This window comes from Haplochromis burtoni, unplaced genomic scaffold (assembly GCF_018398535.1).
Source record: "Haplochromis burtoni strain Fernald_Lab_line unplaced genomic scaffold, NCSU_Asbu1 Contig_81, whole genome shotgun sequence".
Taxonomy (NCBI): domain Eukaryota; kingdom Metazoa; phylum Chordata; class Actinopteri; order Cichliformes; family Cichlidae; genus Haplochromis; species Haplochromis burtoni.
Genome location: NW_024582442.1, coordinates 1,374,655 through 1,393,992, shown reverse-complemented (window position 1 = coordinate 1,393,992; position 19,338 = coordinate 1,374,655). Strand labels below are relative to the sequence as shown.

General features: G+C 40.1%; 1 protein-coding gene across 1 annotated transcript in view; it reads left to right on the top strand.

The window, feature by feature from the left end:
* Nucleotides 1–14,233, top strand: part of fam20ca (FAM20C golgi associated secretory pathway kinase a) — a 47,507-nt gene extending 33,274 nt beyond the window's left edge. Inside the window, exons 4-10 of the mRNA XM_042222220.1 lie at nucleotides 5,961–6,053; nucleotides 8,972–9,087; nucleotides 10,485–10,665; nucleotides 10,799–10,908; nucleotides 10,991–11,072; nucleotides 11,892–11,951; nucleotides 12,540–14,233. Coding sequence (XP_042078154.1) covers nucleotides 5,961–6,053; nucleotides 8,972–9,087; nucleotides 10,485–10,665; nucleotides 10,799–10,908; nucleotides 10,991–11,072; nucleotides 11,892–11,951; nucleotides 12,540–12,798 — 901 coding nt within the window. The 3' untranslated portion in view covers nucleotides 12,799–14,233. The remainder of the gene's footprint in view (nucleotides 1–5,960; nucleotides 6,054–8,971; nucleotides 9,088–10,484; nucleotides 10,666–10,798; nucleotides 10,909–10,990; nucleotides 11,073–11,891; nucleotides 11,952–12,539) is intronic.
* Nucleotides 14,234–19,338: the final 5,105 nt, after the last annotated feature.

Below are 19,338 nucleotides of genomic sequence, written 5' to 3'. Positions count from 1 at the left end.
CAAAATAGGAGGAGAAAATAAGACAAGTAGCAGAGATGAGATGAAACCATAGAAGTGTATGTGGAAAAAACATGTTAGGAAAAAGGAGAAAAGCTGCAGGATCCTTGATAATTGGAGTTAAGTAGGGTCAGGATAGCGAGAGCGAATTGGATTTGGCTGCATGGTAACCAAACAATTGGTAAATGAAAGCAGGTTAGAAAACACTTAGCAGGGTCTTCTTTCTACTTTTCTTCTTTGAAGCACTTGAGATCATTCTTAGGTGAAGTGATTGTTCGGGTTTTTTTAGTCTTCTTAGTATATCCACTAAACTACTGCACATTCACATCTGACTTGGAGGATTTCATAGTAAGTACGAAAGCACACAAAACAAGCAAAAAGCAGCAATAAGTTAAATCCATGGAACAAATAGGAATCTAATGAGTTAATAATCAAAACCAATAACAGACCAGCAAAAATGTGAAAATACAGGTCTTAAAACCCTTAAAAGAAGTATAAATTAAATCTAATAATAATCAGTATCACCACCACCACTACTTACCATAACCACAAAATTAGAAATGTAGTTTTGGCTGCTCCCCTATTTCCCAAGAGGTCCGCATATTTGGTTTGGCAGAGATGAAACGCTGGATGTCATTCCTGACGTATTTAACCTGGCTTGAAAGAGCAGTAGGAGAACAGAAGCTTACACCCCCTAAGAGTGTGTTTATGTCTCCCAGGGGCTCTTTTGCATGCAAAGAGAACATGTTAACCTCTCAAAACTAAACCAAAATTTATAAAACAAACAGAAATTAAATGTAATGATAATTAAGACTACGAGCTAGACTACCAGCCACTATGCTGGCTGTGGTTCAGGAGGTAGAGAAGGTTATCTACTAATCAGAGGGTTGGTGGTTTGATCCCTGGCTCTTCAAGTCTGCATGCTAAAGTATCCTTGGGCAAGATCAGGAACTTTGAGTTCCTGATGTTTTCACTGAACTGCAAATGTTAGAGTGAAAGAGAAATGATGTATAAAGTGCTTTGAGTATCCACAGAACGCTAAGGCCAAAGGGATCTAGCTTGTTTATACATAACCTATATGTTTACAGGTTACATAGATGTAAGAAGTATCTCTTAATCATGCAGAGCTTTAAAAATTACCTTTAAAATTTAAAAATCAATTCTAAATATAACTGGAAGCCAATATAATTAGTCAGTACAGATGTGGTATGATCATATTTAAGCTAAAACTGATAGCTGTCTTGTGGAGTAACAGAAGTTGAGGTGCTTAAGGTGCTTTTTTAACAACTTTTAAATATGCTGCTGATGTTTCCAATGATGACACCAAGGTTTCCAACCAGTGGTGTGGGACATTTACAGAGACAGTTGTACCAATTTATAAAATATTTCCAGTTTTCTTTATTGCTAAAATATAGCTCCCTTATTTACAAGGAGTCACCACCATGCTGGATGTCCTTCATGACACAACTCCAAAGGAATTCGTCTCCTCACACATAAACTGTTATTATTCATAAAGAAATAATGTGAGATATTTGAACTTGACACGTACCTACTGAGTCTCCTTTCCTGTGTGAACTGATACTTTTTTACTCTCATTCATAATCTAACCATTTGTTCTTTACTTCTGCACGGACCATTCACTCTGAACTTCCAAAGTTGATAGCCTCTTTAACTTTTTTCCATTCAGTAGTTTTGATTTTCTTTGTGAGTCCAGAAGAAAACCCCAGAATTAAATCACGGTTCTCTGCTTTGCATACTTAGGGCGATGTTTGGCTGTTTTTCACACCGCCATGTCTCATAAACTTGTGATGTAAACAGCATCTACTTCCATTCATAGCTAAAGAGGTGAGGCCTGTGCATATGGACACAATTTCGTCATGATTGAGATTCATAAAAACAAGCACGTGTAGCCATATTTAAAGAAATATGACCAGAAATAATATGTGTATGCACATTACTTGTCTGCTAACAGTTTTACTCTTGAATCTACAGTGTTGTGCCCCTGGCCCTACAGTATAATGTTTACTTTGGGCTCTGCAAGACATCAAGTGTGTAATATAATTGACAGCCACATAAATTTCGGTTTTATTAAACATTAATATTGGAGTATTATGACATTTTTTAACATTGCATCTCTATTTTGTGTACTTGTATGTTTTAATGCCATGATCACGTTTCACTGGGATCAGATATGATGTAAAATGGTAACTTTAACACCCAGTGAAACCTTTGATTCAAATATAATCCAACTACTATGAATGTTTGTAGTCTGATGCTGTCAAATGCTTGCATCTGACTCATACATACATTACATTCAGTGTAATATGTGTGCGCTGTAGCATTAATCCCAGCGTCATATTATACAATGTGTCTCAATGGCAAAGCCCCGTCCATGTCTTCTTAGCCACCTACCCACAGGACAAAGGGCCAGACAGACAGACAAACAAGCCTGTCAGAGGAGGGCTGAAATCTGCTGTGGGTTACCAATAGATGACAGATCTCTCTGTCTCTCCTGCTCCTTCTCCTATTCTCTATTTTCAATCAGAATCCAGCTAACATTACAAAACCAGATTAGTGGGGGTATATGTAACAGTTGCAGTTGTAAATACAGGCAAGTTATTATTGTGAAGTTAACTCATGTTTGTGTAATGAAAGCATACATATCCTTAATACCTAGATTAAGTTATTTTCTCACAGGTGTCTCACAGCCTCTCACACACTTTGCCATTTTACAGCTTATGTGCAAAATATTTGAGCTTATTAAATATTCTGTGATTTATGTGCTACTTTCTTTGAATTTCACTGCTTTAAAGAAAGTGTGATTCAGCTGTTCAGGTAACAGTTTCTGAACTGAGATTTGGGCTCAGAAAAATGTTTTATCCTTTATATGGTGCTGGCATTATTGTGCTGTGCTCTACTTTCTAGAAAAAGGTCATGCCTAGTTTTTAAACTTTATCAGGTCCAGTTAATCCCAAATAGCTAGGAGAAATTAAAAATGCATCACAGTGAAGAGTGCAGACCTCAGGAGGATATAAATAGTTTCACAGAAACATTCATCACTCAAAAAGTTCTTAAATCTATCCCAGTTTTTTATGTTTTCATCAACTTTTACGCACTCTTTCTGCAATCTGAAGTCTCTTAATGATTCTGTACTTTTTGTTCATGCCTTCAATGAAACCTTCTATTTTTTCTCACTTGTTCTTTTCAAACATCTGATTCCCCTTTGATAAATTTCTCATTCTTTCATGCCAAGAGTCCTACACTTGCATATCATCTTTTATATATAAATGTGAATCATCTTGAGTTCTTATTTCAGCTTCCAGATACCTTTCAAACAATTCAGATCGTGAAAGGTTAACTTGATTTTAGAACATTGTGGTAGCTTCACATAACCATAAGTTATCAAAAAAAACAGCTGTAATAAATATGATTTAAATCATGACATAGCCATTTTGCAAACTTAGGTTTATGCCCATTTATTAATGTTCTTAGAAAACACTCTATCTGTAAAGCCTTACACATGCAAGTTTGAATAATTTTGATTGTGGCTGCATGTGGGGTTTTTTCTATTTCTATCTGTAGGTAGGTGATGAAGATGAATCATCCCTAAACATCCTTTTCACTTTGCCTACACCTGGCTTGTAAAAACAAGCTAAAAACTCTTTAATCTTTATTTCGCAGGAAAATATGAACAGAGCTGTTTATTCCCTCATCAGTTTAATTGTGCTCCAGGTGGTTGAGTTTCTGTCTGTGGGTTTGTCTCTACTGCCCTCTGTCTGTCACAAACATGCATCATCAGCCTGGCTCTGTGTGTGTGTGTGTGTGTGTGTGTGTGTGTGTGTGTAAAAAGAGTCTGGGACACAGCTGTTCTTCTCACCCCTCCCTCTCCCATCTTCCTCTAATATAACCCTCCACTGTGCCTAAGCTCATGAAAGAGCATTAAAACGGTTGAGTCAGCACAAACTGAGTCCACATAGGCAAGCAGTTCAGCTTCATCATGCTCACACATTCTGCTGAACTGCATACAGTAGGTCTGCTGTAGCCTAATCACACAAGGCTTCAGATAAAAAGCCTTTTTTATTATCAAGGACACTCACTGATAAAGGGTCTACACAAGTGTGAGAGGAAATTTGTTTGAGATTTTGAATACTGTTTGCGTATGCAGATCTGTATCGGTGTATTTGTGCCCTGTGTTATAGGTTTTCCATCACACACCTACCATAGCCTTTTATCAGAAATGGTTTTGCAACTCGGCGATGAAGTAATACCCAACAGTCGGGTTTATATCACAATCCTTTTTTTTACACATGGCGGAAAATGAAACCAGAAGCAGAAATATTATGCATGCTTAAAAAGCTTGGAGCAAAATATATCTGCACGGCTACTGACAGAAGACAAAAGGCTCCCTCGCTGACTGCCGACAGAGCAGAGCAACTTACTGTAGTAAAACTTATCATTTACATCTCAGAAGCGCAGTTTTCTGGATTCCCAAGCTGTGTCCACAAACCCGATTATCTATGATTTTATTTAATCCATATTTAGCCAGGAAAAAAGTAAAACTGTTGAGATTAAAAATCTCTTTTACAGTAGTGTAAGTGTATGGATACCCATCCGAACACAGAAACAACCAGAATATACACTTAAGTATAATTAAAAATGAATACTTTTGGAAAAGCAATTGTCTAATGCCAGAAAAAAAGGTAATAATATTATTCCCTTTGGTAATTATAAGTGCATTCAAGTCATTTAAGTCCGCCTCAATTGCAAACTATTTAATTGATGTCACATTGAAATCACAGCGGCTTTCAGTGCGATGACTCACGGGGTCACCTTTAAAATCCAAGACTCTTGCTGCTGTTTATTCAGCTCCCTCTCCACTTACATGGTATCTTTTATCCCCCACCCTGCACCCTGAAAATGAAAACACCATTACTCCCCTCCCTCCTCTGGGTTGGAAAGAAAGGATTACAATGGCAGCAATTGATTTATGGGTAAATGGCTGCTTCCCTGAAATGTAAAAGAGAAGGAGGACAGGTCATTTTCTGTTGTCACCGCTTTAGATTTTCAAGAAAATAGAAAGGGTGGAGTGGGGATAATGTGACACTCTGCCCTTAAGTCTGAGGAGACGAGACGGGGAAAAAAACCAACAAGGCAGGGCAGAGCAGAAAGTGTTAGCATTCACAAGTATGTGCATGTGTGGATTGTGCAAGCAGAGGAGTTATAGCACAGGCTGTTGTCAGGTGCGTCAATATATGTGCGGTTTGGGAGAAAAACAAAGAAAGTGAGTGAAAGTGGAGAGATAATATTCTTCTCCCAGACGGGTGAGCAGACAGTGAGAGCCAAAGACAAAGACCGGCACAAAGAGGCTTCTAGCATTTCCTTACTTGGCAGAGATTCCGAGTTTCTTGTGTTTGCTGAGAGGAACTGAAGGATGCGAGGGAGAATCTCGTGCAGCTTCCCTTCAGCAGCCTTGTCCACACAGGCTTTACAGTCGTATGAGTCAGATTCTGGCCTAGAAAAGGATGCAGAGGCTTAGATGAGTTTGGCCCTGCAGGAAGCAAAAATCTGATGAAAGTTGAAAAGATTTGCATAGACGGGAAGAGAATGTCATGAATCAAAAGGCTGCATAATTCAAATTAAAACACATCTGATTCATAAAATGACTTGTTTATAAGATCACCCTCCTGATGAATTATCTTGAAAAGAAATGAAAGCAGGGGTTGATTTTTTGTCGTTCAGAATTTTTAATGCACATCGTCATGTTCCTAAGTAAAAACAATTATATATATATATATATATATATATATATATATATATATATATATATATATATATATATATATATATATATATGTGTGTGTGTAGACATATATATATATATATGCAAGGAAATCACATTAAAAAAGCAACTGCTTTGATTTCTCCTGCTGATGCGGTGCTTTATGCTGTGTTTTATCTTTCAGGCAGACGCGGGAGCAGGAAACGCCTCCAGATTTCTTCTATTTCTCTGACTTCGAGAGGCACAATGCTGAGATCGCTGCTTTTCATTTGGATCGGTGAGTTTTCCATCTTTTACCACTCAACTATAAAAAAAGAAAAGGAGACATACATGTGGTGCCAGAATGTGACCCATGTGCTTCCTTACTTCGCCCATTTTCTAATCATCCCTCACAGTCTGTTCCAGAAAGAATGACAGGTCACACCGACCGCGACTTTTACCCCATTATAAACCGGAGGTGTGCCATAATGGACTTAAACTGTGAAAATCTGAAAGGGATTAAGTACACGAGGGATTAGATAACACGCCAAAAGCGGGGATCATCTCCTCTAGTTGGTGCTGAGTATATTGATTTCAGCATGATCCCTTGGCTCTGAGGACTTAAGCTGACAAGGTAGAAAAATATATCAACAGAAGAGCACTCAGATTTGATCATTTGGGATTCTGGGACAGGATGATAAATGGACTACTGGGCATCTTAGGATTTCTTGAGGGTGCGGTAATTATCTGACACATGCTCACAAACACGCAATCTCGCTCTCTTTTAGATGAGATCGCCAACACATGTTCATGTGGGTAGGCAGATAGAGCCAAATAGGAAAATCTCAAACATGCCATTACACCCAGAACATGGTTATTTGCTGCAGGGAGGTGGTGCCTGTGTTACCCCTAAAGAGCTGTTTGTTTTTAGGTCACATTCACCATGTGGGGCTGCCTGTGAGTTATAGTGCAGCTGCCCGACCACTGCAGTCTCTGGATACCAGACTGAGCTACTACTGTTATATTACTTCATATTGATGCAGAGTAGGAGGTTGTTTGGCCCTGCTAAAACTAGACACTTCTTACAAATTGCACCACCCTGTCTTGATGATACTAGGAAAAGTAACCGCTTTCCAGTGATTACTTTCAAACCTCAGGGGGATTTGTCCGCTTGTTCTTTGCCTACTGTCGTGCCATCTGTTTTGAACAATGCATGACTCAAGGGCGTGTAAAAGGTGGAGTGTACACGAATAAAAGCCTGAGTGTGCTCTCACAGAGACTACACACTGGCACACACATGCATGTAGAAGAACAGGTGCTCTTTTGTCGTCACGGCCCAAAATGACGGTGCATTTTGTCGCTCCTGAATGCTCTCCTCTGTGGGCTTAAGTTTCGCCAACTCTGTTCCACTGAGCCTGTCTGTGTGTGTCTGTCTGCTCCCAGGAGGCTTAGCTTTAGTTTCAAATAGATCAAGATCTATTAGACGGCAAACATATAATGGAAGAGGCTAAACAGGGGTTGAATAGGTGCCTTATGTGACATAATATAAGAAAAGAAGAGATTGAAAGGTGGAGACAGAAAGGAAGAATTGGGCCAAGGAACATAGAACTACCCTGATCTGAATACTGGTGGTGAGAAAAGAACGTGATCATGTGAATGGTCTGTGTATATCTTACGGAGCCCCGCAGGGGACATGGGAGGGAAAAAAAATTAGGGAGAAAAAAAAATTAGGGAGAAAAAAAAAATTAAGACGGACTTTTGCGAGATCTCGCAAAACAAACTCGGGATCTCACAAAAGTTTTAGCCGCATTCTTCGGAGGCCGCCAGCTCGAAGCCGACCGGGAGGTCGAGGCACGATGTGCCGGGAAAGCGGTGTTCCTCCCGGCTAGTAGGTCTCGACCTCCCGTTAGCTTCGAGCTAGTGGGTGTCAGATCTCCAAAAACGTCGGAGCACTTTTGCAAATATGTGATGTCTTGTAAACCGAGCAGGTATCTGACATTTACACAACTACATTCACGCCTCAAAATATCTTAAAAGTGTATTTTGTGACCCAGAAAGAGTAATATTACAACTAAGTAGCTGCCGCCATTGTTGGAATTCAACTTTTGCGAGATCCCGAGTTTGTTTTGCGAAGTTAAATAAAGACAAAAAAGGTGTCAACAGGTTCAAATAAATTGATTTTGTTTTGGTGCCATTCACAGAGGGAAACAGATTGTCCAGTAAAGATGATTAATTTATTGCTACATCTTGAATGCTGAAGTCATAAAAATGATGTCATGTAGTGTAAAATTTAACTGGAAGTCACTAAATATAATATCAAAATACAGAAAAACTCCTGATGTCTCACTTTGCCAGTCTTTATTCATTCACAAATGGACTTGTGTGAAGGGGCAGAGCCATGGAGTGTCTCTCACAACCCTCTGGTCAGCCCCACACAACCACAGGCCCATTAGGGACCTTGTGTATATTCTTAGAACCAGAGTTACATCTAGTAACAACTTTCTAGCTTACTTACAGCATGTATAACACATTTTAACCACCCATCTCAGTTGTGTTTAAAAGCAACTGTCATGAAGTGTTTCTTATTATTATATATTAATATATATGAGTCTGCTTCTATGAGACATACCTACGTAAGCAAACAATACGTGTGAGTGAGCCTTCAGCAGTTTGCCATGGAGAAAGAGAAAGAGTCACACGTTTATGCACACAAGTTGATCCAGACTGGATGAGTTTTATTAAATTATAGTTTTTTTTATGTGTTTTATGGCAGCAGTTTATAAATGTTTCCACCTTTTTACTTGATCGAGCACATAGTATTAATCTGCAGAATGACGCCTTCTTACATGAAAATATTTCCTTTTAAGCCTCTGTTGGCGTGCGTGTATCAAAGATAAAGTGCAAGCAGGATAAAAGAGGAAGTTCAAAGCTGTTTGTTAAAACAAAGCAGGTGCTCAACGTTCAGAGCTCTCTTGCTTTGCTGGAAATACTCAGCCCTGCCTGGAGCACCACAGGAGAATGAGCTGCAGGCTGAAGTTGCTATGTAGCATCATCTGTTCAGTACAAAGTAAATTTTGTCCGATGGTTTAAAGGCAGTAAAATGTGGACCTAGTCTTCCAATTTGCCACTATAGCAAAATCTGCTTCTGTGCATCATCATTTGTGTTTAAATACTGAATGATTCGCTTTTTCTGCACTTCTTTCTTTTGCTTTATAGGATTCTTGACTTCCGGAGAGTTCCCCCAGTAGCAGGACGACTGGTGAATATGACGAGAGAAATCAGAGACCTGACACGTGATAAGAAGCTGTGGAGGACCTTCTTCATCTCACCAGGTAGAGACTTTGGTCTCTGCAGCTTAGCAGAGAGATGCAGCTACTTGACTGCATCATAAATCCAACTTGGAAACAGCACAGAGCAACCCTAACTCACTGACTTATCTACTAAGACTTCAGTTAAACTGTAAACTGTAATTTGAAAAGTGGAGTATGGACTTGTAGCTTAGGGTAGTGTCAGTCACTGTGCCCTGGTCTCCTCTTTAAAGTAATAAAAATGCCAAGTGTGGAAAAAAATAAACTCATATAAAGCTATAGCCAGAACTCTCCACATGGTGGCACTGCAAGACAACACACAAACCTCATCAGTGCAGGAATTAGGATGTTTTGGGGTTTTTTTTTTTTATAGAAACACTCCAGCATCTAATAATAATAAGATCTTGGAAAAAGTCAGTTTTTCTGACTTCATTTAAAAAGATAAACTTTCACATTTTCTGTGTTCATCACATGTAAGACAAGTATTACACAACTTTTCTGAGATAGTAAGCTAGGTTTGGAGTACGTGGTTGTAAACGTGCACAAGCAACAGAAACGAATGCAGCCTGGAGAGGGAAAAAAAAGTCAATTCAAGAAATTTCACAAGGAAGACTGAGATGCTGTCAGTGGATCAAGAGCCACCAATTCACAGATGCCTTCCGGAAAGGAGCTATCATAATGAAACTTACAGTGTAAACATAGAGACCTTTGTGTAAAACAGAAATGAGAAATAAGAGGAAACTACATGTACTTCATACGGTCTAGGTTTTAAATACCTATTATAAGTTTCTGGAGCTTGTTCAGGTCTTATGAGGCAAATTAAAGAATCAACACATGTGTACTTCAGATGTTTGGTCACCCAGCAAAATGAAGTGTTTTTCGGTTCTGTTTTTTCCTTTAATTTGTCAGTCCCCTGTATTTTGGTTATAGTTAATGTTAAGTACTTTAAAAGTAAATGGTTTAGATTAGAAACCTTTCTTTAGTAACTTCTTTTCAGAAAACTGCATGTAAGGTAAAAAAAAACCCAAAAACATCACACTTAAGTGGCTAAAATCAGAAGTTGTGATGCATTGTGTGTAACGTGTTTAAGATGGATTAATCTGATGTAGTGTAAGAAGTCATTTTCTGTTAAACTGCAAAAAGGCTTTCTTTTGAAATGTAGAATGATTTATTTCTCCCGTTGTGTTCACTGAACAGCACACACGGATACAGTGAAAGCAATGTGGCAGCCTGTGGTCTAATGCTTATGCTTGTTTACATCCTCTCAGCATGAGGGCGTGATTAAAGTTTTCGCATGTTGTCTTTGATTGTACCGGGGTCAGCGGTTCCTCATCGTCGCCATTAATCATTTTCTCCTCTGTGTTTCCGTGTGAACTAAATCAGCATTTCTAAATCCGTGCCTTCACCTTTTTTTTTGTCAGCCAATAATGTCTGCTTCTATGGTGAATGCTCTTACTACTGCTCCACCGAGCACGCTCTGTGTGGCAAACCGGACCAAATTGAAGGCTCACTCGCAGCCTTCCTCCCAGATTTGAACCTAGCCAAACGCAAGACCTGGAGAAACCCCTGGAGGCGCTCCTACCACAAACGCAAGAAAGCAGAGTAAGAAAACGATACTGAGACACAACATTCATATATGTTTGTGATCACAGTCATGCCTTTAGCCAGTCCAAACATATGAGTCATTAAAAACAATTACTCATTAAGTATTAAGTGATTTTCTGCATATTCACAGGTGGGAGGTGGATCCAGATTACTGTGACGAGGTGAAGCAAACACCCCCGTATGACCGAGGCACTCGACTGCTGGACATCATGGACATGACCATCTTTGACTTCTTAATGGGTAAGAGGAAAACCAAGTAAACATTAAAATGATAAAAAGGTGTGTTTGTGAGTCTTCTAATGTGCCATTTCCCCCTGTACAGGTAACATGGATCGCCATCATTATGAAACTTTTGAGAAGTTTGGAAACGACACCTTCATCATTCACCTTGACAATGGAAGAGGGTAAAGATATTCCACTAATTTAAAAGGGTCTGTCTTGGTAACCAGTTTAGGTTTGATCTACTTCGGCACCAAATGGATGAAAACATCATTGTTTTGCTGTTAGTAGCAGATTATAATCAGTAATTAAGATACATTTGCGGTATATGTAACTTTGCCCATAAAGTGTGACCAAACACACGAGTTTACAGCTTCCAAACCCGACAGTTGTGTATCAGGTCAGGAGCCTAAAGAGGAGGATTCCAATATTTTTTTCTGGATTCACTGGATCATGAGCAGTGAATAGAATACACGCTGAAGGAGATACAGCACAAGTGCACAAGGGAGTCATCTAAAAACTGGAAGCAGTGGAAGCAATACAGCTCCACCCTCTGTGACTACCTAGGGTGTCTGCAGAGGTAGAGCAGGTCATCCAGTAATTGGAAGGCACCGGTCTGCATACCAAACTATTGTTGAGCAAGATACTGAACCCCCGTTGCTCTCCGGTGGATTCATCAGAGTGTGACTGTTAGATAGAAAGAACTTGGGAATAGAAAATAGTGCTTGTGTGAATGAGGCATGTTGTATAAATTGCTTTGAGTGCTCCAGTAGAGTAGAAAAGCCTATAAGATTTAAATCACGTATGTTTTGTTTTTATTGTTATGCTACTAGCTGCAGAACTTTGTGACCTTACCTCATAATCGTTCTTCTCATTATAGAGTATTTTAAAAACCATTTCAAGAGGACATTTTCACAATTAATAAGGAAATAAACTCGAAATTTGTCTAACAAACTTAATCCTTGTGATAATTCATTCTTTTTTCTTTATCCCCACACTTGCAGGTTTGGAAAGCATTCTCACGATGAGCTCTCCATCCTGGTACCTCTGAGTCAGTGCTGCAGGTAAGATTTTAGTTAGTTAGTGAATGACAGTTATTTTGATAGGTTCCTTCTCCTCTTAGCTTTAGGACTAAAGGAGGCTGATCGCCCCATCAAACAGTCATATTGTGGATAAAAACAAACAAGTATTAAGGTCAAATCCAGAGATCAACAGTCCCCGTGGAATAAAAGTTCAGTTTTGGCCACACCATATGATTTGGTCTAGTGGTACGCTGAAACAAATAGGTTTGTTAGTATCAAATAAACTTTTCACTTTTATTTTTCCACAGCATGTTTTTGGGCTTCTTCCTGTTAAAAGGGAGTTTTTCCTTCCCACTGTCACCAAAGTTGTTGCTCACAGGGGGTCAGCTCATTGTTGGGGTTTCTCTGTATTACTGTAGGGTCTTTACCTTAGAGTATTAAGTACCATGAGGAGAGTGCTGTTGTGATTTTGTGCTATATAAATAAAATTCATTTTAATTAAATTGAAAAAAAGTACTAGTTGGTGGGTTTACTAGATTCATGTGTTTTATGATCATCGTGTTAAACACAAAAAGTTTCTATTTTCTTAAGAGATGGACAATAACCCTTTTTATTTTCCACCATTTCAAGGATGAGGAAGTCAACTTACCTGCGTCTCCAGCTGCTGGCCAAAGAGGAGTACCAGCTGAGCTCCATGATGGAGGAGTCACTGCTGCGTGACCGCCTATCCCCTATTCTAATTCAGCCTCACCTTCAGGCCATGGACCGCAGGCTCCGGCTGGTGCTGCAGGTCGTGGCTGGCTGCATAGAGAAAGAAGGATATGTTAATGTTGTGGAGGAAGATTTAGTTGGGGACACAGCCACCCACAGGGGCCCTGGCCACAGGTAGTGAGTGCGAAGAGCTGACACCAATGGACCGTGGCTGTTCAACTAATGGGATTAGACACACACACACACAAAAATAAATAAATTCTACTTCTGATATCAAGCTGAATTCAGTGAATTCCAAGACTTGCCATCATTGCCTATATGGAAACTGCTTTTAAGTGTGTTTATATGGAAGAAACTGTCTACAAATACCACAAAAGACTGTCCACACGCAGCACTTTGTATTTGTTAGATACAGATGTATTTTTGTTCTACCAGATGTTGTATGAGACATCAAGGAACCACTGCTGTGTTCTGACTTTATCCTGTTTGGCCTGAGTATGGAGGGCATCGGTTTGCTTTGTGTGTTTTATTATATTAGAACATAACCAAATGAGAACCTACACTGACTAGGGAATATATGGTCAGACAATAAGCTTTATGAGTTATGACGATGTATGAAAACGTTTCATTTTTTGCAAAATGTGTCAGAATTCAGTGTTTTGCATTGAATGTTTTCAAGTTTTAAGTCATTCCTGGCTCAAACGACGACCAGGAGAATATCAAGTTTTCCAATAATCTATATTTATACGGTTTTTGTCTTGGCACAAGCTCAACAACATAAGTGCAAGTATTTCACACTGTAGTTCAAACAGTACCTTCACATTGCCTTATTTCAGCTTTGTGTATTTTTTGTCACCCCCTTCCTCCCACAAAAGTTAAGCTTGCACTACGTACAGCACATCACTACAACAGCACGATATTTACCAAAAAACTTCAAATGTTAAGACTCGGCACCACACTGACATGATGGTCACCTACATCAAATGAGCCATTCATGAGGGCAACCTGATGTAACATCACAGTTTCTGTAATGCAGACTTGTTACAGATTTTGTGTCCAAATAGCTCCCAGAGCATCACAAAAGCCTGTTTTTTCCATCCTGGTTTTGCTTCCTGTTGCATTCAGTTGGATAGGAGGATACTTTTGAATTTGGATCCTATTTAAGTTGCCATTGTGTATATTTTTTATGTTTGAAATGATAGGAAAAACCAATCAAGTTGCTGACATGGGACCAGTAGAATTTTCTCTTTCCTTCTAAGAGTCCTCTGTATTGGCTAACCCAGTACCTGTGCAATGACAGAAATACAGTACTTGAATGTTTTGGGGTTGGCAGTACAGACCGGATTCACAGAGCAACAAAAGTCTGAGTGGCTGATGTCAAGTTTGGAAAACACTTGGCAGGGATAGCGACGTTAAAATGCCAGGGATAGACACGGGGACATCGAAGTCCTTTTTTTGTATTTTCATTGTAAATACCGATAAATACTTTGAAGATCTATCAAGCTGCACTGCACAGTGGTTTGCTTCTGTTTTCTGCTCTTGCATTGTTACTGTGAAGACCTGTTTACTAAATGATTTAAGTGTGCAATAAAAGCAAAAAGTGAGGACAAATATCTGTGTGTCAAGAGTAGCAATGGTGAAGAGTGCACCATGAAGTGCAGGCGGACGAAGCGGAATGAGCCCTTATTGGCCAACAGCAACAACTATTAGTAAAACTAAACTAAACTCACAAGGAAACATGCAGAAGTAAAACAGCAACATGGAGTGAGCAGCTAACTAACTCAGGTAGCCTAAGCAGAAATCCTAACAGAGGAAAAGACCAGACTATACACAGACACAGGTGGGGACACTTAAAACAGGTATAAACAGTGAGGACGGACCAATCACAAAGGAGGCACATGCAAATAACAAAACAGAAAATAACCAAAAGACTGAAAGATCCAAACCAACCGGATACCAGGATCATGAAAGCGTGTGCATGTGTTTGCATGTTTCTGCAGATGTGTGATTTATACTTCTCTTTATTTTACGCATGGGTGGATGTAAATGTGTTTGCCCGTGAGGACTAACATCCTCATAGAAACGAGGCTGGGATTACTCAAGAGTTTCCAGTCAAAACACTCTTCAACCTCTGAATATTAAATGAAAAAACTGCACATTCATCATGGCTGTTTGATCACTTAGCCTTCAAGTTACCAAGTGGTGTCATTTAGGACTCGAGCTATAAGGATATTGCCATATAAATAACTGGCTATTGTGATATTTAAATTAAAAAAAAACAACAACTTACATTTTTATGTACGTCTACAAATTGTCATTACTTTTACAGAAATTGGTGTGGCATAGATAACAAAAAGCTGTGCTGGCTCATCTATGAGTCTTTGTTTGTTTGTTTTCTTTGTCATTATATTCTTTGATTTAAATGTAATTCATCATTTCTAATAATGACATTTTAATGTTCGCAGTGAACCACAGCTAACAGACCTCAAATACCAATATTTACTGCTGCAGAAGGCTTGAGGCAAGCTCTAACTAATCATAAAAATGATTGAAAACTATAATTAGAACCATTAGCACATTATAGAATATCTGTCACATGAAGAAAACAGATTGACAAACACAAATAGAACCATTAAAAAATATTAATAGCTCATAAAGTGGAATCATAAATGACCCCACTTGGTCATTTCCATAATATAGGCTGGCAGCTTTAAGGGTGAGCAGAGTCCAGGCTATACACACAACTACAAACAATTCAATTTGCATTTTTGACGGCAGCATTTCACCTACAATTTCCTTTTATCTTTTCTGATACAAGTGGCAACACCATCCAAAAAATAAGTGCCCAAGTGTTTGGGATCTGTTGTTCGGGGCATGTTTGTTGTATTTCTTTTTTCATTGAATAACGCACCAAATGTTTTTAATGGGTCACAGGACTAAACTCGAATCTAGATAACCCCTCTCTTACTTACAGGTTCATGCGGCCAGAGTATGTGTAAAGGTTTGGTGCTGAAATAATACAATATATGTCCCAAACCTGAAAATAATGTTCACCAATAATGGGGACTTCACATGCTACGGGCACTAGGTTTACCCCATACCCAGACAAATGCTGACTTGTGAAATGTCCAGATTTCCATTTTATCTCAGTAAGTCTTAAACGAGACTTGGCACAGATCATGTTGGTATATGTTATGCCAGTTAACCAGATTAATAGTGACAATAACAGAAGGAGGAGTTCTTTATTAGCATCTGACAACTCTTTCAGTCTTTTTGTTGTTCCTCCAGCAGCATTAAAAAAAAGTGTAACTGGCGCTAAATTCAAATTATGCTTTGCCTCTCTTTTTTTTATGTAAGCTTCAATTAATCTGCAAATCATTGTTTTTCACAGCATCCTAACTTGTTAACCAAAATGTATATAGCTGTATATAACTCTGATGTAATAAAAAAAAAAAACGTCCGTTTATTTAAGTCAGACAAACCCTGAACATCACATAATTTTATGTCACGTGTAAATCTCGGCTCAGTCTTTCATTCCATAGAGCCTGATTCTCGGTCTTTCACTTAAACCTTCAGTTAGAGAACGCTTTTAGTCCTTAAAGGCGAGAATATCGAGCTTTGCATTAGTCGTCCGAGCATACACACACATACATGCACATATCCCAGAGCGCTGTTGGTGTTAAAAGGTACTAAATTAATGGTGTGCTTAATAATGGCGACCGAGGCGCTGTCCGTGGTGCTAAAATTACTGCCGGTGTAATCTCAGCAGTGCGGCGAACAGCACCGCGGACAGCGCCTGGTGTTTGTGGGGCAGAGGATGTGCAGCCACACTTTTAGGAGGTGTAACGACTGGAGCCTTCTAGCGGCTGTGAGCTTTATCTCTGGACTTTTCTTTTAGCTGTTGGTGTTTTTAAAAGTCGCAGTCAAAGGCAGATGATGGCTTCCGTGCCCGTTTTTTTCGATGGCTACTTTTGTGCGCCGCTTTCCTGCTTCTCATTAAATAAAAGTACACCGATTACTCCCCAGCAGATGGCGCCAGTGGGTAGTTTATCTAATCAGCTCTTCCCGGACACATTTCAATAGGTGGCGCTCGAACCTCGCGTTCACGTTTGAGTTGTTTACATCTGTGTCGTGGAGGTGACGTTATTTGTTGTCCTGGGTTGTGCACGCAGACGGTGATGCGTACACGCGTGCATGCGTGCTCGCTGCGCTTGATGAGCTTGGTTTGATTATAGCTTTCGTGACCTTCGCTGTCCCTCAAAGACACAGAGGCTACCAGCATGGGACAGCGTCAGTCGGTTTGAAGGTATAATGACACCCACACACACACGGTGTCGGCATGACGCCACTCATTTGTTTGTGAAAAGGGTTAAAGGAACAGCTCCCCCCCCCCCCCAAAAAAAATTAAATATATCCGTTTTCCCTCACTCTGTCCTGTAGTCCTGTTTAACCATCTAAACTGGATTGATGGCAGCAGCCCAGTTTCTCTGCCCTTTCTTGAACAAAATCACGTGATGCTACAAGTGTCAAAATTACATTTGAGGAGGGTCGGAAGCACATGCTTTAAAAAAAAGTCACTGCACGAGTGAACTATATAAATAATTAAATAATTAAATAAACATCAAAAGAAGACAGATGCAGTTTGGGTGATGATGATGATGTGTGTGTGTGGGGAGGTGTGTGTGTGTGGGGGGGTGAAAAAGCTATTTTAGCCATGTTGTTGCAATTAATAGCACTGCCACTAGGCTGGGATTAGACTTTAGACTGACTCGTGTAACTGTAAATAGCTGTCTGTAGAAAAAAAAATTAAAAAAGAAAGAATATCGAGTCTGTGTTTGAAAAGGTCAGATTCTGGGATTTGTTTATTTATTCATGGATGTACGTATTTATTTAATGAAACATGGCACACACACACACTTCACCATATTACCATTTGCAGTTTACTTGACTAGAGGGAAATGACCTAAACAGAAATATTTAATGTTCCCTCACTCTCGGCCCTGATGTTGTTTCCCCCTCCACAGCAGGTCACCCCGCTTTCAGAATGGCGGCCTCTCCTGCCTAGTAACAGTATCCAACACCACTGTCCTCCGTCTCTATGGCAACAGAGAGCCACCCCTTTCCTGTCCTCCTTCCCATTGATCCAAGTTGAGCCAAGGTGTGTGCGTGTGTGTCTATGTGTGTGTGGTTGAGTCCTGGATGACCGTGACCCTTGCATCACCCGTGCTTTTCCCCCATCAGTGAACTTGAAGTATGGCCGAGTTGGCATTTCTTGAAACCCAAACTTTTGAACTTCTGAAAGGAGGCAAAAAACAATCACAAAACTAAACAAAACGATGATAAACACCATTTAAAAACGCCGATATCCACCCCTGAGATCCACGGCTCAGTGCTGCAGACTGACTTATTATTATAAGCAAAGAGAGCTGCTTCCTCCCAGATATATTTGACTGGTAAACAAACACACCGCTCTCCCCTCAAACTGTTCATACAACCCAGCTCGCAAGTGTGCGTCAGAGCGTATGGTGAGCTGAGATGAGAGGCGCTTTCAAACGCGGCTTCAGAGGCACTCGTTTGTAACCCCTGTCCATCTCCACTGATGTCAGCGCTGTAGGCAAAATCACGCTCCACTCAGATCCGCACTGATCAAAAAAAGAAAGAAAAAGGAAAAGAAAACAAATGCGTCCCCAGGAGGATAAGCTGCACCGAAATGATTCAGGGCCCTGCGTGGTTTGGTTTGGCTCTGCGCGTTCAGTGGCATCGCCTTAAAGGTGGACGAGGCCGAAATGTCAGATTGACATCTTTGTGTCCCATTTCACCTTAAGGGAGGGAAGGAAGGGAGCATTGTTCCTCTGTGAGCAGCGGGGCCTGTCCACGTTGTTTTTCACTCGGCTGAACAACAGCCTGGCGGTAGCTTACGCGCTTGTGCCAGCAGCAGGAGGACGCTCTGTGTCTGAGCTCATGAATGATTAAAAGACGGCTATTTCGCGGCTGCAGCTAAAATTGGGAGTTAGCCCTGCCTTAGCTATAATTAGAAAGCAGATGGAAAGCGTTCATTTATAAAAGCGCATAGGACGGTTTAGACGTTTTCAGGTGACCATGCCCCGTATGTGTGTGTGTGTGTGTGTGTGTGTGTGTGTGTGTGTGTGTGTGTGTGTGTGTGTGTGTGGACAGTGGGCTGATTGAGGATCCTTATCATCTGTTTACCAGGACAGAATCTCTGATTGCAGTACTAATAGTAAATGTGCTCCCACATCCTCAGCCATAATGGAAAATAAGTAATAGGGAATGCAGAGTCAATTCTGTTGAGAAGGAAGTGATTAAAGTTTGTGCTGCAAATCAGCGAGTATTGAGATGCCTGTGTGTGCACAGCACAGGCAAAGCATTTCTCTGTAAGCTCAGAATCAAAGTGGACACAGAACTGAGGCATGTTCTGTTTACTCTCCTCTGGTTTTTGACTAGAACATCTCCAAAGGGAGTTGTCTCAGAACTGAGCAGTCGCCCTCTATTACAGAGGTTAATCTTGATTCACATGCAGCCTTATCAGACATTTTCATCTGCTCTCTTTTCTCATTTGGGAGTTTGTGGCGTGAAGTGGAGGGGAAAAAATGCTGGGTAAATAATATTAAGTGAAAACAAACAAGTACCCATCCTGACCACCATCATCAATCGTCATCATCATCAATAAATCCAAGCAAGAAGGGCCAAGTTCTTGTTT